General features: G+C 49.1%; 2 protein-coding genes across 6 annotated transcripts in view; one reads left to right on the top strand and one right to left on the bottom strand.

The window, feature by feature from the left end:
* The window catches only part of HMBOX1 (homeobox containing 1), a 152,159-nt gene extending 142,497 nt beyond the window's left edge, over nucleotides 1–9,662 (top strand). For all 4 annotated transcript variants that reach the window (XM_040966016.1, XM_040966015.1, XM_040966014.1 and 1 more), the window contains one exon: nucleotides 7,837–9,662. The gene's annotated coding sequence lies outside the window, so the exon portion shown is untranslated. The remainder of the gene's footprint in view (nucleotides 1–7,836) is intronic.
* A 3,086-nt stretch (nucleotides 9,663–12,748) lies between these two features.
* Nucleotides 12,749–20,644, bottom strand: part of KIF13B (kinesin family member 13B) — a 174,799-nt gene continuing 166,903 nt past the window's right edge. Inside the window, exons 39-41 of one of the 2 annotated variants that reach the window (XM_040966251.1) lie at nucleotides 17,962–18,333; nucleotides 17,475–17,841; nucleotides 12,749–16,330 (exon numbers count right to left, since the gene is read on the bottom strand). In XM_040966251.1, coding sequence (XP_040822185.1) covers nucleotides 16,065–16,330; nucleotides 17,475–17,841; nucleotides 17,962–18,333 — 1,005 coding nt within the window. In that variant the 3' untranslated portion in view covers nucleotides 12,749–16,064. Of the gene's footprint in view, nucleotides 16,331–17,474; nucleotides 18,334–20,644 lie in introns of both variants that reach the window. The other variant, XM_040966250.1, reaches the window with a different exon arrangement.

Genomic DNA, 20,644 nt, shown 5'->3' with positions numbered 1-20,644 from the left:
GAGGGTATGTAGCATCCTCTCCATCTGAGATTTGCTAGTTCCATCCAGCACCAAATAGTTGCTTAAATTTCATCAAAGCTTATAATATTGGAGCACCACATAAGGCAGTTTTCTTTACAGAAGTAGGACAGCATAGAGCCCCCCCTTTGAGGCACTTTATACCACATCTCAAGAGAGATGACCCCCTAAGATGCCATGGGTGAGGAAGCAGCTCATGTGCTGAAGTATGCAGATCTGGTACTCTAGCTCCTGGTAGATTTATGATTCACCACCACTGTGTTAGATACAAATATCCAGATATATATTTTACCTCAAGTCATGAAGAATTCACTGATACAGGTTTTCAGATTTAACCTATGTCTTTAGCAGATACTAATTTTAGAAATTCCCCTCTTAAACACAGTCATAACAAACATGCATTCTCAATCAGAATTCTCTAGTCACATACTTTCCATCAAGAATGGTCTTTCTTCCATTTTCCTCTAAGTTCTGATCTAAAGTTGTTTGCTAATCGCAGGAAATGTAAATGGGGGGCCCATCCCTGAACACAAACACTTCTTGTATTAACCAGCTACATATTCCACTGATTGCTTATACTATCCCTATCCAAAACAGTGGGAAATTTTTTTTCACAAATATTCTCCCACCCCATCCTAAAAATGTGAACTGCAAGTCCTGACTCTTTTGTTGATAACAAGCTGTCTTCCCATTCATGGCTCTGCCTTCGGCAATTTCCTTTATCTTTTGTTGTTCAGAGAACAACCATGGTATTTTTCCCTATGAGTCTCAAAAGATTCTTAGGCAATAATTTTTCTTGTAGTTGTGCTCAACGTACATTGAACAGTACTGACCTTGTACGTTGTCTACCGGTTTCTGTTTTAATGTTTGTAAGTTAAATCTTAAGAGTGGTTTTAGATTTGCCATGCTTTTGTTTTTATGGTTATTAGTAATGTTTTACTACTGTATTCATTGGAGCTGCATCGAGAACAGCCAAATCCATTATAGCTTTACTGAGCCAGATTTGTCTGTCAAAATTTCCCAAGTGAAAGTTGGGCACACTGACCAGCTCCCACTGGTGGTATCTTTTGAGGGACTGGGGTGGGAGTTACAGCATTCCTTGTTTTATGTGCTCTTTAAATAGCAAAGATGTTTACTCAGGATTTGGGGATCAGTTGTCAGCCATGTTGAATCTGGCAGCCGGAGCCGCATGCCCTGAAAACCCTCCTACTGTCTCTTCATTTCCATGTTGTCTGACTTACATTACCCAGGAATACCTGAGTGAGCCAGTTATCCATTATAAAGATATTGTACCCCAGTAAGAACGGAGGGCTTTCCCAGGGAGACAACTAGGCCTGGCCTACTAATCTCTTGAGAATTTCAGGGTAACATGCTGTCAAAGCAGAGGCCCTTTGTTTTTCTGTAATGTGGTTCCTTTGGTTATTAGGTATTCTTGGTTTCCTTCAGTGCCCAAGAGAACTAACTTCGCTAAGGTGGAAGGAAAGGTTTTTTACATACATGAAACCAGTAAGTCAGTTTTATAGCACAGAAACTCTGTTCTCATAAACAGGTTAGGTTTGATATTTGATAGGCTATTGGTTGATTTTAAGCTACTGCTCTGACCATCTTAGACTTGGTGGTTAGTTCACCTGTCTGAAATGCAACTTCATATATGCACGGTCAAATGCTGTGAAGTTTTCATTTAGTTTTATTTCTCCTACTTGGTAGGGATGAGAAATAAGAAAAAGCCAAGGATCTGAGAAATCCCATTTCCTGTAACATTGGCTTTCTTTTGTAATCCAGAGGATGATACAGGAAAGAAGAGAATGTGGGAAAATTTGGCTGGACTTCCTACCTGTCTTGACATAAATGCCTTGGAATTACAAATGTGGGTATCCCTGAACCTCTTTTTATGTCATTCTTAATATGCTGTTTGGGGCAGAACAAATTCTAGTTGATTTTATTCAAGTTAAAATCATTAATGATATAAAAATGCTTATCTGCTTTACTATGCACATTCTATACCCATCATCTCATTAGCCACTGCTTTAACACACATTTTGAAGAGAACATGGCCATTCTCTTCTCCTGCTACCGTTTCTACATGGCCAGTTTTTTTATTTGTTTGCCCAGTCGGAACAGCAGTCCCTTGCTTGCTCAAGCTGCCCTCTGTGGTTGATTGAGCCTCTCTGAATAGCTAGCCAGTGTGTGGGTAGCACTCAGCTCGGCACACCCTTTAATCTTGGGATGCCAGCTCTCTTGACTCCATTTTCATATTCCCTTTTAAATGAGAGTGGTTCAGTACAGCCATAATTAACTCTCAAATTCGCATTGGTGTGCTGCGATCGAATGAAAGTTTGGCTGAATCTTTTCAAATTGTAACCATGGTAATTGAGGGTGGGGGGCAGCATAGAGTGAATATATAAAAATATAATGGCAATTGTTCTGAATGACTGAGTGTCCTCCTGACATGTAATTAGCTGTTTTAGCAGGATGGGGATTGGCATGGTCATAATTAAAAGGATTTCTGTCCTTTATGTGATTGAAAATAGCAGCGCTCCCATCCCCTGTTCCCTTTTAGCATTAATGCTCCCAAGAACATTTGGAACAGCAGCTCAGTAAACTAAAATAATGACATGGTATTCATGTTCTTCTCTAAGTGAAAGGGAAGGATTCAGAGTTATTTCAGCTTCAGAATGGAAGCTTGTGATTACTGCTTCCCATTGGACTCCTGAATTTTTGGAAATCTCAGCGTCAGTCTCTTTCACCTTTGGCAGAAACCAGTTCTAACAAAGCTTCTAGATCACACTATCCCACTTGCATTGGCAAACACCCAGTGAGGGTGCTGGCTGGGCCCAGCCTGCAAACATTTATTGATTACTGAGATCCCTAGGGTTTTCTTATTTTCTTTCTTGGTTACTTGATCATTTCCATTGCTATAACAATAAGAAATTAAAGACCAAGCAACAATTTACTAGAGTTGAATAGGGTCTTCCTCATTGAATCATGAGATCCAGAGCAGACATGACAAGAGCATACATAAGTTAACAGAGGCTCTCACCACCTCTGTTCCATGAACAGAATACTATATTCTGCACTATTCTAGAATTACTGGAGCAATAGCACACATGTGAGAGTCAGTCCTGACTTTCTCACATCACTCTTACAGACCAACTACCAACCTTTTTTCATCACTCATCCTCTTTCATGGTTCTGATTTTGTCCAGTGTCCTAAGTTCTCCCTCTGTCTCATCTCCTCCCTTCTCTTCTGTGTGCCATCCCATTGGCCATCGCTTTGAGACCCCAGATGGTTCCCCACCCTTCTAGGTGTCATCCTGGATAAAAGTTGCTGAGTCATCATCTTTCTCAAGATATAATTGGGTTTTGGTTTATCTATTTTTACCCAATCATTAGTAGAGTCTGTATCTTTGCTATGTGGTCAGGAGTGACTGAAAGAATATTAGCACCCAATACAACTGCCACCTAGCTTCTTGCCAGTGTTGCCATGCCCATGCTGCTCATACTTATGTTCAATAAAGTTGAATCCATGAGCCCCGCTCCCTTTTTTTTCCCCAGGCTGGGAAACTTCAGGTTTGATTAGTAGCCACTAAGCACAACACAGCTCTGGCTTGCCCCTCCCTTTTCATATTTTGCTGCTGCTTCTTGAAGACATCACCATATAGCAGAAGTACTGCTAATCTAGATGATTCCTTTACAGCTCAGTCGCCTGAGCATACAGAGGCTGGCTGCTTATTTATAGCTGTCTCCTCCTACTCCAAAGACAAACAAAATGTAGGAAAAGAATCTAATGCCTTCGGATGCCTATTCTGAAATGTAAAGTAGCAGTTGGGCTTGTCCAGGAGGAAAAAAAAACCCTGTAAAAAGTTTTCACTCAATGCTTTGCCTCCTGTAAGATCTAAAACAGCCTTCTGCTCATGTGCTCCTTGTAAGCCTGCAGTCACTTATTTTGGGGTCCTATCAGTCTTTGTGACAACTGTGATGACCTTGAATTTATGAGTTGCTGAAAGATAACCATCTTTAGAATTTTAGAATTTGCATAAAGAGATTCAGAGAACTGAATCTAAATCTGTGATTTGTGAGACCTGCACTAAACAGCCAGGGAACATTGCGAATATCTGCTTACAATCAGAAAAAAATAAAATTAACATTGCAGTTAAAACCTTCTAATATGATCTGCTATCACAGGGCTCAAGGCTGCTGCCCTAGTGGAACTGGAGAGACATTCTCACTCCCACTCTTCCAGAGGCCATCTTGGTTACTCTGACAAAAATCAAAAATCTACTGACCAAAGTCAGTGAAAATGTGAGATGGTGCTTACTCATGAAACATTTTCCGCAAGAAGATATCGTAGTCAGTTCTTTGGAAAGAATCTAGAGTAAAGATGCCAGCATCCCCAAGCCTGATACAACAAGAGACAAACATGTAGCCCTCCCAAGCTTTTTCAACTTCAATGATTGCAGCTGGACCCCGCACAAACACTGCCCCTTTAGCTCTAGCACACCAGGTAGGCCTCCTGGTGCTTCTTCCAGCTTATGAGGATGTTAACCAGAGCATGAGCTGCATAAGACAGGCTGCCCCTCCACACCCTGACTGAAGTCTCTGAGTACTAACCTGTTTTATCTTCTCATGGAACAGCACTAGATAATGCCACAGAATACTGTCATTGCCACGGTCTCTGTGAGCTGAATTCCCACAGACACTGGGCCAACCATGACGAGGGTCTGGACACCACAGTCTGTGCTTCTTCCATTAAGCCTTCCTCCATGGTGTGCTGTAGGGACAGAAACACACTTAGTCTGGAGCTGTGTCAGGAAATGGAAGGAACATCTGATTGTCCTAACTTGAGTGTTCAGGGGAGCCAGGATCTGCCTGTACTTCTCTCACACTTCCTGTTTTCTGTCCAGCTTTTGTACACCTCCTTGGTGCCTATTACTGTTAGGCAGTCCTGTTGTATTTAGAAGTATGCTGAGCCAGCCCATGTCTCCTGCAATTTCCTCCACTTCAGCCACATGTAGAAATTACTGTTTCTTGAAATTTTACTGGTGTCTGCTCTGCCTTGGGCACCCCTAGTTCCCCCAAACCTTAACCGACAAACTACTACCTAAGTAGTAGTTGGACAGAGCTAGGTCCAGATTAGAGCAAGTTGGTGAGCTCCCTTAGGGTACAGGCCCGACACTGATGATGGGTGCGGGTGCTGAACAAAGGCTACATGCCGACCTGAGAACTCAGTGACCTAAAGTTCTATCTCCTCCCTGCCCCCTTTTCTACCTCTGCCTGAAAAAAGAAGGGGGAAGGGACATTTCTAGAAGTTCGTTCTATCATTGTCTTTCTTCTGATCTTCTCTTGGGCATCCTTGAAACCTGAGAGTGAAAAACACAACAGATTACAGCTATGGAGGATAACTGGCTTGATGAGCCCCTAAGAGGTAATTGTTGTATACGCTAATATAGTTTATATTATCTGACTACCTTCCCCTCCCTACCCACCTCCCCACCTCCCCCCCAAGAAAAAGAAAAGCATAGTAGGAGGAGGAAACGTATCCGAGCCTTCCATTGTGTAACTGTCCATGTTTTGCATCTCTGGTGGTGTCTGGACTGCCACTGGAATGTTGGAAAAGGACTGTCTAATTCCTCCCAATAAGAAACATGCCTGTTCAAAAGCTGGTGCTCGTAGCAGATTCAGATTTCAGAACGAGTGTTTTATGAACTTTTTCAACTTCCAATTGCTTTCAAGTGAAATCTAAACTTCAGTTTTGTTTTGTGGCTTTCTTTGAGCATAGTTTTTAAATTTTATTTTGCTTTACTGGAAATAAGAACCCAGCATAAACTTGTGAAGGATCATTTTTCCACTTCATCATTCACTGAAGCTATTAAACTGGAAAACAGAATGACATTAGTGCTATCTTAATGTAAACAGCAGCCACTCTGGTGCTGTTCCATTGGACCCTTTTGTGTTCAGGCCAGATTCCTCGGGGGCAGGAGCAAGTGCGTGCATTAGCAGAGCGGGCTGAGTGAAGGTGAGCAGAGCTCCGTGTACACTGTTTTCCAAAAGCACTACTGCTGTTCGCCTTGAAACCACATATCCCTGCGTTACAATCAGCGAATCCCTTAATTGTTCAACTCTGAAAAACAGGCATCACAAAATCAAAACCAAAGTTTTTCAGGATGGGGGTTGGTAACGCCTATGTCCTTTGGTTTTGCCAGAACACCATTCTCATAAGGGCCTCTCTTCCTACTAGTTGCTTCATGCTGACCCTAGGTGGAAAATCAGTTTGGCCCCAAAGTACCAGGAGCAGCCCAAGCAGACACCCCCAACCATCACTGACCCAGGCTGTCTTGTCTGTGGCTTCAGAGCATGCAGCTGAGAGGCTGTGCTGAGCAAGGTCCCTAGACCCGGACCCCTGCCATCCATCCCTGATGTCACACCCACTCCGGCTGCAATGTGCCCTCCCTGCCAGCAGATGCCAAGAGCATTGTAGTTGCCTCCCCTAGAAGAGCCCACAGCCTTCTCTTTGATTTCCCCTTGGGCTCACCCTCCCTTCCATGCCATGGTCCCATCAGGTATGCAGTACCTTTCCAGGATAAATTCTTATTTATGTTTTTTAAGTGCCTAAGCAAGTTTAAGACCTCTGGACTCTGCCAGAGATCAGCCTGTGCCCTGTCCCCTGTCCTTCCCCAACCTGCACTTGGCACTGGGGATGAGCACAGGGTGGCTGCCCCTCTCCAGTGTCCCTGGCGTTCTGCAGGCAGAACAACTTCAAGGGCAAGCAAATGGGAGAGCTCTCTTCATGGCCACATGAGGCTGGCTTTGTCACTGTTTTCCTGTGTTTCTAGGGGTTTCTGTTGGTGTGGTTCTAGTCTTGGTTTACAGGGAACTTTAAAGAGTCTGTTTAGCTCAATCTCAGTAGCTGCTGAGTGAAGGAGACAGGAAAGCAAGAACCTCAGAGCAGAATTGAGTCTGTCTTTGTTAGATGCAAAAGGGCAAAATGTCAAAAAATCAAAGTTGATAAACCTGTTGACTCACTTATGATCGTGAGTCACTGGTCCCCGGCTGCCTCTTTTCCTCTTCCCTGCCTGTGCACAAGGACTTAGAAAGGCTGATACTGGCTGGGGCAGCAAGAACAAACATGCATCTTCTAAGATGACTGTGAGGTTGTTTGCTTGTTTTTCGAAGTTAATTTCAGTCTGACCTGAATATGGGCCTTTATTATGTGGGTGTGCAACAGATTAGTTTGTGACTGCACTCTGTTCAAATCACGTCATCAAGCAGTGCTCAGATGATTTGCTGGTGCACTTAAAAGGCTTCGCAAAATGGAACAATCCATGCCCAGGCACTTTATTTTCATTAATAATCTAGCATTTTTGTTCAGACAATGTAATAACCCAAGCACTGGGCGTTCACATTTGATACATGTGGGCAAATTTGCTAGTAGAATTCTGACTGGGATAAAGAGAGGGTGGTTGATGAAGGCGATCAAATAGGAAGATATTGCTGTGGCAAAAATGAAAATAAGGCTTTTTTGGAGCATGTAAACCTAACTGCTCTTGGGCAGTGAGTGCATTGTTGCCCAGTCCCCCAGATGCTACTGTTTGCAGATTCTACCACATGCTTGTCAATTATCCAGGTTGTAATTGAGAAGAGATGAAGGTATGAGTGCAACAAGCTGGGGAGGATGTCCACGAGATGCAATTAGAGGTGGCAAGAGAAGCCCAGGTTCTTTTCACTTAACTGGACTTGAACACTCTAGCAAGAGCAGAGTGCTGGGGAGTGAGTTCCATTTCCAAACGATGTGCAGCTTTGTTTTACTGTTCATTGTAGGCGTGGGAACAAGCTGGCGCAGCAAGTTACGAAGCATGTTTAACAGTCGTGATTTGATCAGGTACATGGACCACATGCCTGGGGATTGCCTAGAAGTATTTAGCATCCACCAAAAGGCTAAAATGGGCTGTGCGGGATCCCTGCCAGATTGGGGGAAGAGGGGGGTGGGGCAGAAGCCCCCTCCCTGTCTCGGTCACTGTGTGTCTCAGTCTCCGTCTTTTCCTTTGGCGTCTCCTCTGGTCTGTCCCCATATTGTGCACCATGTGTCCCTGAGGGTGAGTCACACCTCTGTCTGAGTCTGCTGTAAGGTGTTTGGTCTACCTCAAGGGGTCATCATGGTGAACTCTGTCCACATGGAATCCTTCTTACATTGCCACACACACTGGAATGTAGATCTTCCTCTGCCCCACCCCTCAGTAACCTCCTGACCCCATCTTTCCTACGATCACCACAAACTCCTAGTGCAAATTGGATGCTGCTTTAAATGTGAAAACAATTGTTCAAAAGCTATAAAAACCTGAATGAAAGCTAAAGCTGAATTTATAAGCCTTGTTGCATATGAGCCAAAAGTGCAAAAAGCTCTATATAATGGACTAACCTGCCACTCGTATAAATATAAATATATATAAGTATATTAAAATCAGACTGTTCTACAAAATGGTGTATTTGTATTTTTGTGTACGTACAATTTTCTGCTAAGCAGAAGGAGGATGTAGTATAGGATGCTGTGAGAAGAGATTTGGTTTAATCCTATTTCTTTGTTACTTATTTTTGTTAACATCAGATGCCTGTCTTCGTCTTACATGTGTATGACACTGTTTGGAAAGCTGCAGTATCTCTCTTCCTCAGGTCCAGAGGCCATTAAAGAGTGAACCTGGGTTCTAGAGAGTTAGCTCGTCCACCCGACATGGGCAAGTGACCAGAGGCTCAGCTCTTGGAATGCCACATGGCGGCACCCTGGAGTGGCTCATGGTTCTGAGCTGGAACCCAGGGAAGGAAAACCACCTGTTCCAGCCCAGTTGTCTCTCTATCTTTCTCACCTCTGGGCAGCAAAAACCTCACTTCCAGAAAGCAACCTCCACAACAAGATTACCTGATCCCTCAAATGCACTCTCCACTTGGGTTCCCTGGAGGGAAGCAGGGAATCTATAGCTCTGAGTTTAGGAATAAGACCCCTCTTATTTCTAGGTCAGAAGTTTTCCCAGAAAACAGGAAGTGGATCTACCTGGTTGTAGTGTCCAGGGCTCTGGCTTCCACTTCAGAATAGTTGCTGCCTTTTTTATTTTCTCCAGATCAGGTTACCAAAATGCCTCTCCCCTGCTGAGCTGCCAAGCTTCCTCACCCAGACCTCCAGCCCCAGCTGCTTGGAGCATCTCAGAACCCACTTTGCCGGTGCTAAAACACATGAGGGGGTTAAATGGCTGCCAGTAATGGCTGAACCCAACCATCAGAGGCCAGGTTGAAAGACGAGCTCCAGGTGGCCCACGGTCAACTGCCTTGCCCAAGTGCTGCCCATCCACCTCTCAGCCCCTTAATGGTCCCTCTTGGTGTGAACCTTTTCTAGGGAGAGGGATACTGCACCTTCACCTGTAGGACTCATATTTATAACAATGTGTAATGACTGTAGCAAAAAGCTCTTGTTTCTAGATGTAAGTGGTCAAAGAAACAAGTGCTCTATATTGTACTGATTCAAATAGTTCCAATGAGTCCTGTATCATTGTATCTCCTATTCTGGATTAGTGCCTTTTGGACAGTAGACTGTTCTGTAATTAAAAATGTAGTATACTGCTTTTTTGTACAGTTTTGTTTTAATAAAACTTTTTTTTAATTTGTGTTTATTTTAGTATTGTACCTATTAGAGAATAAAATGTATAACTGAACAAAGACTGACTGGGATTGCTTTGGATCACAACAGTCACTTACAGATGCCTAACTCCAACAAAGGCACGGAAGGCAGCAGTTTGGTTTTTGCTTGAATTTTTTAGATCTTCTGTCTACTGGTTCACTTTCCTGAAGCACCAAGAGCCAGGGCTGGGCCAGCTGACACCAAGAGCTCAGGCCAGGTTTCCCAGGAGAGTGGCAGGAATCCAGACACTTGGATAACCTGCTGACTCCCAGGGTATGAATCCGCAGGAAGCCATAGTCAGAAACAGCCAGGGCTGGAGCCTAAGCACCCCACTTTGTTAACACAGACATCCCAAATCCTCACCCTTGAAGTATTCTTTCTGCATCAGTCCCTGCGTGCTTTTCAGAAGGGCTGGGGAGCCCAGAGACCTGAGGATCTTATGAAAGATGATGCTGACTTAAACATGACCTGATTAAGAGTGGAATGCTGAGTTGAACACCCTTGCACCCATTCACTCTCAGCCCTCCAGCCTGTATCATTCCAGACTACACCTTCCCTCGCTGCAGCAAAGCCCACCCAGCCTTCCTTCACATACCTCCCCTCTTCCCCCTGTAGTATGCTCACATGAAGATCTGGCATCCCCCACAGTATGAGGATCTTGGCAGCACTAGCATCCCCGCCGATTCAGAACAGAAAGAGCCTTATGATTTAGCCTGCTGAGTAGCTAATTCCACATACCTGTACTGCATGCCACACCCTTAGCCTCACTTCTTAAAAGAGCTCTCCTCTCTCCTGGAGTTTCACCTACAGCAGTTTAAACAAACAAACAAACAAAAAAAATGTTGAAGCTTTTTTGCTTCATTTTCTTTAAAAGCTTCCAAGAACTGGCATCAAATTGTTTCTGAGACACTCAGAATGGTCTCCCATTCACTGGTTCTCTTCCCAAGTTCTCTCCAACAGCTGGAGATCAAAGTGGGAACTCAACCCAGGTATCCCACTTGGGTGGCAGGGACCCAACTGCCACACCATCACCACTGCCTCCCAGGGACACAAGAGCAGGAATCTAGAATCAAGAGGATACAGGGGCTTAAAAGCAAATGTCCAAAAGGGGCTGGCATCATATTCCTAAACAAGACACAAACACCAAGTGCCTGGATACCCTTTCACTGCAGCTCATTACCTGACCCCTCCCCAGAGAAAACTGAACTGGACAATCTTTATCAGTGTACCTAGTTAGAAATGACTACAAAATATTAAGCTACTTGCTCCTCAACCTTTTGGATGTTTTCTGAGGGTGAGTGAGCAGGAGAGGATAGAGTGGCAGGGGCAATGTTCTCTGAATTGGCCCCAAACTGCCATTTCTGCTGCAGCAGAGGCCTCAAGCCTTCAGTCCCATCCCCAGGCATCTGCAGGTGTTATCACAAAGCCTGCTGTCTCCCAGCACTCCAGGGTCACCCTAGGTGGATCCCGTCAAGATGGCTTGTTGCTGTTAGACTGCCTGTCCCACAAGGCCAGATGTAAGACAGGTACAAACCGTTTGTCGACAGACTTGAACTCCCATTTTGGGGTCTGAACAACAAAACAGCATCTCATTGAGTTGCAAGAACAGCACCAGCTTGAAAAATAAGATTTATCCTCAGAGCAAGATCAATTCTACATTCAGATTCTTGCCTCATTCTGAGCAGGGCAGCTTCCGGCTGCCAAATTTCTGTCATTATTTGGCAATGCTTATCTGAGAGAACAATTCTTCTGCACTTATGAATATAAACAAGTCCTGCTAAGATGTGCTCTGACTGCTGGCCACCTCTGATCAGGCCTCCCTGTGGCTGTGGCCATACATTTGCAAATATATTCCATGTCAGGCACCAAGGCATGGGTTCCCGAGGATGACGCCCGAGCCTGCATCCTGTGGGAACGGCCTTGCACCCCTTTGCTGGGGCTGCACTGCAATCCTGCAGCCTATCAGAGGAGGCCCGATCCTCTTCCCCAACTCAGAACCGGACTCCACAATCTATAGTACCGTTCCAAATCCACACTGGGCACAGAGATGACAAGAGGTCTGTACTGAGTTAGCATCATTGGTAACCAGGGCCCAATATGTTACTGGCTTTTATCACATTATAACGAAATGCTTCAAAGAAACTACTTAGGAAGGCAGGCTAATGTTGACTTACCTTGTGGGTTTTAAATACCACGATGCAAAATCAGGTAGTCCTATTGGCTGAGTGAGTCTAGTGAGGCCAGAGAATGGCAATGGCAAAACATAAGGAAGCATCACATGTCAGCCAGGAAGCAGACAGATGGCTTTGCCAACTCAGGCATTTATGACCAACCCTCTGAGAACTGCCCTCCAGCAATACACCCCCAATTATCTCTGGTCCCTCCCACTGCCCCCCACTTCCATTCACCACAGCTGTATTGTTTCCATCTCTGCACACCATTAAGAATAGTTTGAGATGTAAAGCACCATATGAGAAGACAAATCCTTGTTGAAACCAGAGCCTGCAGGAACACAAACATCAAGTTGCACAGTTTGCTGGGATCTGACCAGACCCTGCCTGCCAGCCAGCCAGATCCTCCTCCCAGAACACCTTGCTACAAAATTTGCCACAGTTGTCGCCAGCTTTGCTGTAATGAGAGGCAGCCCTCCTCCCAGGTCTATGTGTATGTACAGTGTGGCCATGCCTGAACTGGGATGGTCCTTCTTAGGCCACCTTCCCTTGGCTAGCCCAGAAGTTCCCATGATGCTGCCTGGGAGCCCCAGAAAGTTTTAACTGACCCCGGCTTCTGCAAAGCGCTGAGATGATCTTAAGGAAAGAACAGTGCTCAAGGGACCCGCAGGGCCTGCTTCTGGGTTCTCAATCCAAATCCTGCACGGCTAAGTGCTTCTTGGGCAAACCTGGGAGGCGAGTACCCTTTGGCCTGCTGCCCAGCCCCAGGCCTCCCTCTCTCCACCCTCAGCTTAGTCTCCACCACCGTCACCGTGAGAACAAGGCCATGCCATTACTGTGTAACAGTCTGCAGTGACCCCAAAAGCCCAGGAACCAGGGAGAAACAAGACTGACCTCAGATGTAGGCAAGAAATCATCTGGATTTATTTAGAAGCTGTTGGTCATTGGATGGAAGGGCACATATGATACAAAATTAACTGATTTAGTTCAATATATGATACAAATCTTTCTTTACAATTTATCACAGTCTTTGGATTTTTTTCAACTCCCATTTGATGTGTACCAAATCAATAGAAGCCCCAAGTCTGTCACTTCTGAATATGTGAACTCATCATATTTACAGACGCACACACAAGCACACTCACAGGATGATCCAAGACTCTCCCAACACTTAGTGTCTGCAGTCACCAGGATGGCACCAGGGAACCACTCTGAGAAAGATGCTTTCAGGAACATTTGCATGAGGTGTCCTGTGTGAAGGGAAGGCACCACCAACTCCTCGGGCACTCCGCCAGGCCCTGTGGGGTCCTGATCCCTTCTGCACGCATGCACATGGGCAGGCCTGACAAGCAATGTGAATCTTAGCAACCAAAATAAATACCCTGGAACCTCTCATCTGCTTCACGCACAGAGGACTTTTAAGCCTGGAGAAGAAAAACATTTTAGTAGAGGGATCCAAACACCTCCTAGCCTTTCTGCCTCCTGAGCGCTCATGTTCATAGGCTAGTTCTCTCACTGAGCATACACAGACCTCTACCCGCGGGCCTGAAAATGGCTCCCCCAGCCCCCTAGGCCATTTTACTCTCACACCCACCAGCAGCCCTTCACTGCTCCTATCAGCTAAGAGCAGCCATGGCCTGTTCACTCTTGCAGCCTTCGTCCTTGGTAAGGGCCTGTGAGCCAGCAAGAGGCGCCAGGCCCCAAGTATGCACAGTGGGACACAAAAGCCCCAAGAGGGCCTGGCAGGTGGTGCCCACTGGCAGATCCGCAGTGACCACACCTCCAGGACCAGGCCTGAGCTGTCCAATATCTCCCAGAACTGGGAAGTGCTAGAAAGGGTGTGAACTCTGCACTAACATCTGCTCAGTGTGGTGACACAGGAAGTTAGCTGACTGGGCGCCCCCGGGCGTCATCTCCGGCCATCATCCCTTACACACTACCCCAGGAAATGATGGGTCCTGGGGCTGAGGGGCCGTGGGTAACAGTGACAGTGTCACTGCTGTGCCCTGTTAGTCTACACCAAAAAAGCAAGAGTCGGGAAGGAAAGGCAAGCAGCAGCAGGGAGCCTGGGAGCAGCTGCCTCATTTCAGCCCACAAGGCCATGCAGGGATGCAGGGTGGCTGTGCCCTGCAAGGCCTGGCCCTGCCCTGCCTTTACCAGGCTCCAGCTGTGTGCTGTCTGCCGGAGAGGGTGGACAGAAGCCTGGGGGTGGCATGTGGTAGGAGTTCACAGCAAGGAGGTAGATGGGCCTTACATAGCACAGGGCAGGCAACAGGAATCCGCAGGCAACAACCAGGGTCCCTGGTGCCCAGGGAAGAGGGAGACCACAGGTCTGTGGAGGAAGGCAATGGAGATGGGGAGAGAGGCCCTGGTGGCAAGGGCAAGGTTCCCTCGGGCTTGGGGAGTAGAGGTGACGGTTGGGGCAAGAGGCAACTCCTGAGACCTTTTCCAACAACACAGGAGTTCCAGGCTTTTCTAGCACTCTTAGGAGCTTGAGCATCTGTCCAGTGCAACAACTGCATTGTATCCCATGCTGTTGTCAAGCGAAGTGAATGGAACAGGGGGCTCCCACTGCCACCTGACTCCCCAGAACAGAAGACTGAAGGCCTTGTGGCTGTGGGCAGCTGTGACAAGCGGGCCGTAAGCTTGTGGCTCTAAAACTGCTCTCCATGCCCGGGCTAGGAATGCGTGACCAGTGAGGGCCTCCGGGTGGCTGACACTGCTCTGGAAGAGGCTGATGCGGAGCCCCCACTAGCAGATGCACCAACCGGGGCAAACTGGCAAAATCCCACCTCAGACATCCCGGAGCACGTCTGCACTGTGAAGGAGGTGGAGTGGAAAAGCAGGTACCTCCCCTGGTGTTCTGAGGCTAGCCAGCAGCAGTCAGGGGTCTCCTTGGCAGGACCTTCCCACCTGGCTGCTGTGACAGCACCCCCAGAGAGGCGTCTGCCTCCCAGGCCAGGGAGACCAACTGGAACCCCTGCCACGGGCTGTAATGTCCTTTGACTGCTCCAGGCCAGCACCTTCGGAGTACCAGGTTGGATGACTGAACCTAGCAGGTTGCAGGGGCCATAGTGCTCTGAGTCACCATGCTGCTGAGGGGTGCTGCTTCCCCCCAAGGGGCTCCACGTCCCAAGAGAACCAGAGGTAAGCTCTAGCAGCAGGCTGCCCCAGGGACCTGAGGCCCCAACCTCAGGGCTGAGGGACAGCCAGCGACAGGGCCCTGGTGAGGTTGCCTCCTGCCCTGCCCTTCATTTGCCCACACACTCACAGACCCTGGCCCTCAGCCAAGAAGCCTGCATGGAGGTTCTGCCTGGAGGTGCACAATGCTCCCCACAGGCCGTGACCCCAGCTGGGAGAGCACAAGGCGAGGCACCCTAAGGACCTCCACAGGACCCTTTAGGAAGGGGCCTCTGGCAGCCCCCAGTAACCTCCACCAAGGGAGGTGGGGGCTGGCAGCTCCCTAAGGAGAAGGGCCAGTCATGCCCAGGCACACAGCGATTGTGGATCGCGAATAATTTCCGATTGGGCAAAAATAAATATCAATAAATATGTCCCAAGCATTCTGTTAAGGGGAAGCAACAGCAAACAGAGCAGACTCTGCAGGCGTAAGGACACCACCACACCCTCAGGGAGACCACAGGAACACTGCAGAAGCAGGCAGGAGTGTGGGCGCTGGTCGCAGCCCGGCCCCAGGGCCCTTCCAGGGACACTGTCAGGTGGTGGGGCATGAAGGACAGGGCAGCCACCAGGTGGTGGACTAGGCATCGGCCCCTGGGCAGAAGGAGAAAGTCCTGTGTGGGCCAGAAAGGCACTGGTTAGGATTATTGCTTAAATTAAGACACTAACAGGGTAACCAGACTACAAACCAGGAACGAGCCATCACAGCCCCAGATTACAGGCAGGTGGGGAGATAACCCAGTAGGGACCATGGGTCACCTAGGGTTCCTGACCCCAATCTCACAACCCCTGGGACTCCCAGAACCTTCCACCTGTACCTGAAGAGGTGTACAGGGCAGTGCAGAGCGAGGCAGAGAGGGAAGAGGACGAGAGTGGAGAATTCCAGGGAGGCTGGGGGAGGGAGCACCAGCCCCAAATGTGCAAAAAGCCTTCACTGCCCTGCGGCACCAGCCGGCCCCACCTTCCGGGGGCCATCACTGGCAGGGCTCCAGGACTGGCTGCCCAGCTCCTGTCCACAGGGTGGCCATGGCTCAGCTGGCCCAGGATTTCCGGTTCTCGGGGTTCTTGTGACTCCGGTCAGCCTTGGCCAAGGCAGCCGTCAGCAAGGCCAGGTTGGTGGCAGAGCCAGAAAGCGTGGCACTCCGGCGGGCCTCGGGGGCACCCTGTGACCGCAGTCCCACACTGCGCCGCCGCCCGGTGCTCGGGACCCTGCGGACCCGGCTGGGCCTCACCAGCAGACCGTAACCAGGGTTGCACTTGAAGTACTGCTTCCCTCCAATGGAGCCATCATTCTTTCCTGTGGGGAAGAAGAAGGCAATGTGTCCTGTGTCATTGCCTCCCTGAAGTGCCACATTCCCCAGAATGCTACCTCCGTGCCACCACTCTAAGCCCTGCACAGACAGCTCGGGACCAGATCACCAGTGAGACCAGCACACACAGGGTGATTGTCCCCCCAGGAAGGCAAGCAGTGGTCACCAGGAAGAGCCGGCCCCTTGATCCTGTGACATTGTGTTTAACACTCCGGCCCTGGGGACAAACCTGCTAAGGCCCAGGGGCAGAGCAAAGCAGAGCTGGCCCCTGCTGCTCCCCACCTGGAGGCACTGACCATTCTCCATCCCAATGGTCAAAACGCAGACTGAGGCTGGGTGTGGCCTTGGGGAAATGATTATTTTTCTGGAAACTACTCCAGGTAAACTAGCCAAAGTGTCCGTGATGGAGAGTCAGACACCATGCTGACACCAACAGGAAATACTCTGAAGTGAAGGGGACTTGGGTGGGCAGGGATTACATGACATCCTGGCCACGGGGAGACAAGAAGCAGGATGATCTCATGGCCTTTCACCTGCTAGTACCACATGCACCTGCCCTGAGAGCCCAGCCCAGCCTCGGACCTGACCCCTGAGGTGGCTGGGGCCTGGCTGGCTGCCCACCCAGACCCCGGCCCAGCTCCACCCTGTCCTGGTCACTGCTACCTTTGCTTCTCGGGACGTTGTTTAAGGACTCCTCCACATCCACCACTGTCTGTGCCTGCCTCATTGTGCTATCTTTATATCACTTACTACTCTCAACGTTTTTCTGTTTACTTAGTCATTTTTCCACTGTAAAGTAAGTAACATTTGGGGACTTGGTTTAATCATTAAGATATTCCCAGAACCTACAAGAGTGCCTGGAACACAGTGAGTGCCAAGTTTATATTTGTTGGATGGATTTCATTATTTGTTAAGCCCCTCTTAATTCTTAAAATGGATAGTAGCTTTCAATAACAATCTCGGGTGTCTGAGCAATTTGGGTGTTAAGCAAGGAAGTACTTACCCAAGGAAAATCCTAACTGCAATACAAGCTCAGAACCAGCACACGAAAAGCCCAAGACACACCACCCAGGGTGCGCGTAACCTCCCACCAAAGCAGGTAAGGCAGCTGGGTGACTGTCCTGAACTTACCCGATGGTAGGTCAAGTTCCACGCCAATCCACGTGCCCTCCTGGAAGTCGGTTGGCCCAATGTAGCGCACGATACCCATTTTGTTGGTGCCCACTGTAACGTATTCTCCCTCCTTGAGCCACTCGGGGACTTCACTGGCTTCCTCAGAATCTGAGGCCATGTCTGGCTTGGCCGGGGCCGGGGCCTGTGCCACGCCTCCGGGCACTCCCATGGCCAGCATGTCCTCCTCAGCCCTGGAGGAACTCCCGGAGTCGCTGCCAAGCATGCAGGTGAAGGACTTCAGCTCAGAGGTCCGCACCTTGTGGATTCGGAAGGGAGAGGAGGGCGCCTGGGGTGGGAGGTCCGGAGGCAGTTGAGGTCTGGAGGCCTCGAGCTCACAGCTGGGGACTATCTCGGTCTGGGCCTGGGCTTCGGGTCTCGTTGACTCCAACCCGGCTGCTGGCTCCAGCACAGCTACGGTGCTGGGCTGAGTGTTGGGCCCTGCAGCAGCCAGGTGCCACTGGGGATCACAGGGAGCAGTGGGCAGGGGTGGGAGCTCAGCCTCTGGGGTGGCAGCACAAAGGGGCACAGATGGGGAGCCAGGCGTGTGGCCACTGGCTGGGCCCATGGTATCAAGGCCTGGGCCGAGTGCATCAGACAGTGTGGCAGTGGAGACACTGTGCGAGAAGTAGCCACTGGAGGCCTCGCTCACGGGACTGGGAGGCCCATCCTGTCCTTCTGGGGCCTGGGTGGTGATGGCAGTGGCAGCAGGTGGCAGTGAGGACACTTTGACTGGTCTGTCACAGACCTTCACGGTAGGCGCCATCATGGGCGTTATCACCTCGGCAGACACGCCAGAGCTGGGGATTTCTCGCTGCACCTGCAGGGTGAAAAGATAAAGCACACGGGTTGGGAATGTCAGGTGGGCATTACTTCCCAAAGAATCCCAAGGCAGGTGTGTGGGTGTGGGAACTCCCCAGCTCTGACAGGGGTACCGTTGTAGTTCTGAAGCAGCACCGAACGGCCCACTCTCCTTACACAAAATGGGGCCATGTCCCTAGCTGGGGAGGGCGCTGAGCAACGCCACCTCACTCCTTGCCCCTCCCACAAGCCGATAAAGTAAATTCAGCCACTTGCCACCATGCCCTAGCTACTGGGGGGAGGACAGGGGAAGGGGCACACCCTGTTGCCCCCATCCTGCAGCTAGAACCCACCCAAGCCTGCCAACTTGGCTCCCTTGGAGCTACATCACCCGCCTGCCTCCAACCTCACAAGGAGACTGAGAATGGCTCGAGAGGCCAGAAGTGCACTTTTCTTCAGCAAAATCGAAGGGATGATGTCATCGGAGGCTCTGAAATGCTTCCACAGCTCAGGCACCACCAGGAACCTGGAGGCCTGGGCCGGGAAGGGCACTTCTGGCAGGCGGGCAAGGAAGGGGGCAGCTGGTGTGGCTCCTGAGGAAGACAGGCCCCAGGCCAGGGGTCAGGGCGTCACTGGCCGTGACAGACAAGCAGGACAAGCCGCTGAGGGAGGAGAGGCAAGCAGCGCCCCGGCTGGCCGCTCCCTCTCACGTCACCCTGTCTGGGTCACCAAGGCAGAGGACACAGACACACACAGAGCCCACATCTCAAGGGGGAAGACAACAGCCACTTGTCCAGATCCTGCCATTTCTAAGGTTGTCTGTGACTTAAGCCGGTAGAAGCTGGCGTTATCTTCTGTTCGCCTGTCACAGGCAAGGGGACAAAGAGGCAGCAGGAATGGGGCAAGAGATGGGTGGGGCGGAGAGGGCCCGTATTCTGAGAAGAAATATGTTTTCCGATATTTACGGAAAAGTTATTTATATTACAGGAGTGGTCATCTTCCATTTGAAATACAGGATTTATTTGAACTGGGAAACAGCTGAGATCTATAAGTCTCTTACAGTTACTTGGCTTAACACATCACTTTGATAAATCATGCATTTTCCTGTGAATTGTCATTTATATTCCTGTTTCCAGAGGCCCTTTTCTTCCCACAAGGCAGACTTTCAGGGGATGAAATTAACGGCCCCTCCTGAGATTAACAGCCCATTTTTGTGATGGATCTCGGGGCTGCAGAATTTACTCAATCCAATAGATCAATAACTGTCACCTGCATAAATACTCTAAAAGATTAGGCAATCCTTCAATCATTTTTCTTGTGCAACTTGCACATGTTTTATTTATCCTTTTTCTAGTTTAGTTTTCATATCACCAACCATGCAGAGAAGGATGCACAGATAACAGGGCAAGAATGGAGGCTCAGACCAGCGGCTGTGGGCCTGAAACGGTTTCCAGTCCATCCTCACCTAACAGGTGGGACCAGAACCGGCTGTGAAAAGTGAGTCAGGGGAGGCCGGAGTGGTGGCCTTGCAGGCCTGCCATAGATTCATGGACACCAGCCAGCTTGTGTGACTCGCTGGGGCAGCCTGGGCAGGATTAGTGTCTGATTCACATTCCAGGCTCCCCAGTGGTGAAAGGGCAGAGGAGGGGTCAGGTCTGCAGCAGCGCACAGCCCAGTACCCGCCGGGCCCAGCACCTTCTTCCTGAGATGCACCCGGGCTGCCATCCCCAAGTTACAGGCCAGGCCAGCCAGGCATGTGTGTAAAAGGTCCGGGCTAGCAGAGCAGGCTCCTTGGTGAAATCAGGCAGCTGCAAGGGCCCTGCTGGAAGAGCTCCCAGCCGACGCTCCGCCCTGCTTCGGGAAATGACCCACAGCACCATGGAGGCCAGGCACTACAGGGGAGCCCACACTCACCAGCTTAGTGAAAGCACCTCTGAGCAGGAGGGAAGTCACAGAGGCCTCAATTTATGGAGGGGGGAGATGTGCCATTGTTTTAATACATAAAATTTAATAAATAAAATTTCCCATGAAACTAGAGCATTTCCTAAGAGAATGAAGGCACACTAGGGGAAAATAAATTTGCTATTGAGAAGATGAGGAGCGCTGCGGATCTGTGGGAGATCATAAGAGGCTATTTTCTCCGCAGCTTAGCATTAGTCTTTTCACGCTGATATCATGAATCGGAATGAAATGTAAAACTGAGAATTAAGCAAACACTTAGAAGGAGGAGATTGTTCTGTTTATAGAAATCTCTGCTGCCTAGCAGTGGGCTATTAAAGCAGCAGACGACATCAGCAGTCAAGCACCTAAAGGTTTAGCAATCATATGAT

The sequence above is a fragment of the Ochotona curzoniae genome, unplaced genomic scaffold (assembly GCF_017591425.1).
Source record: "Ochotona curzoniae isolate NIBS_2020 unplaced genomic scaffold, NIBS_Ocur_1.0 scaffold_4505, whole genome shotgun sequence".
NCBI classification, from domain to species: domain Eukaryota; kingdom Metazoa; phylum Chordata; class Mammalia; order Lagomorpha; family Ochotonidae; genus Ochotona; species Ochotona curzoniae.
Note: the sequence above shows the minus strand (reverse complement) of the source record. Positions and strands in the feature narration are given on the sequence as shown.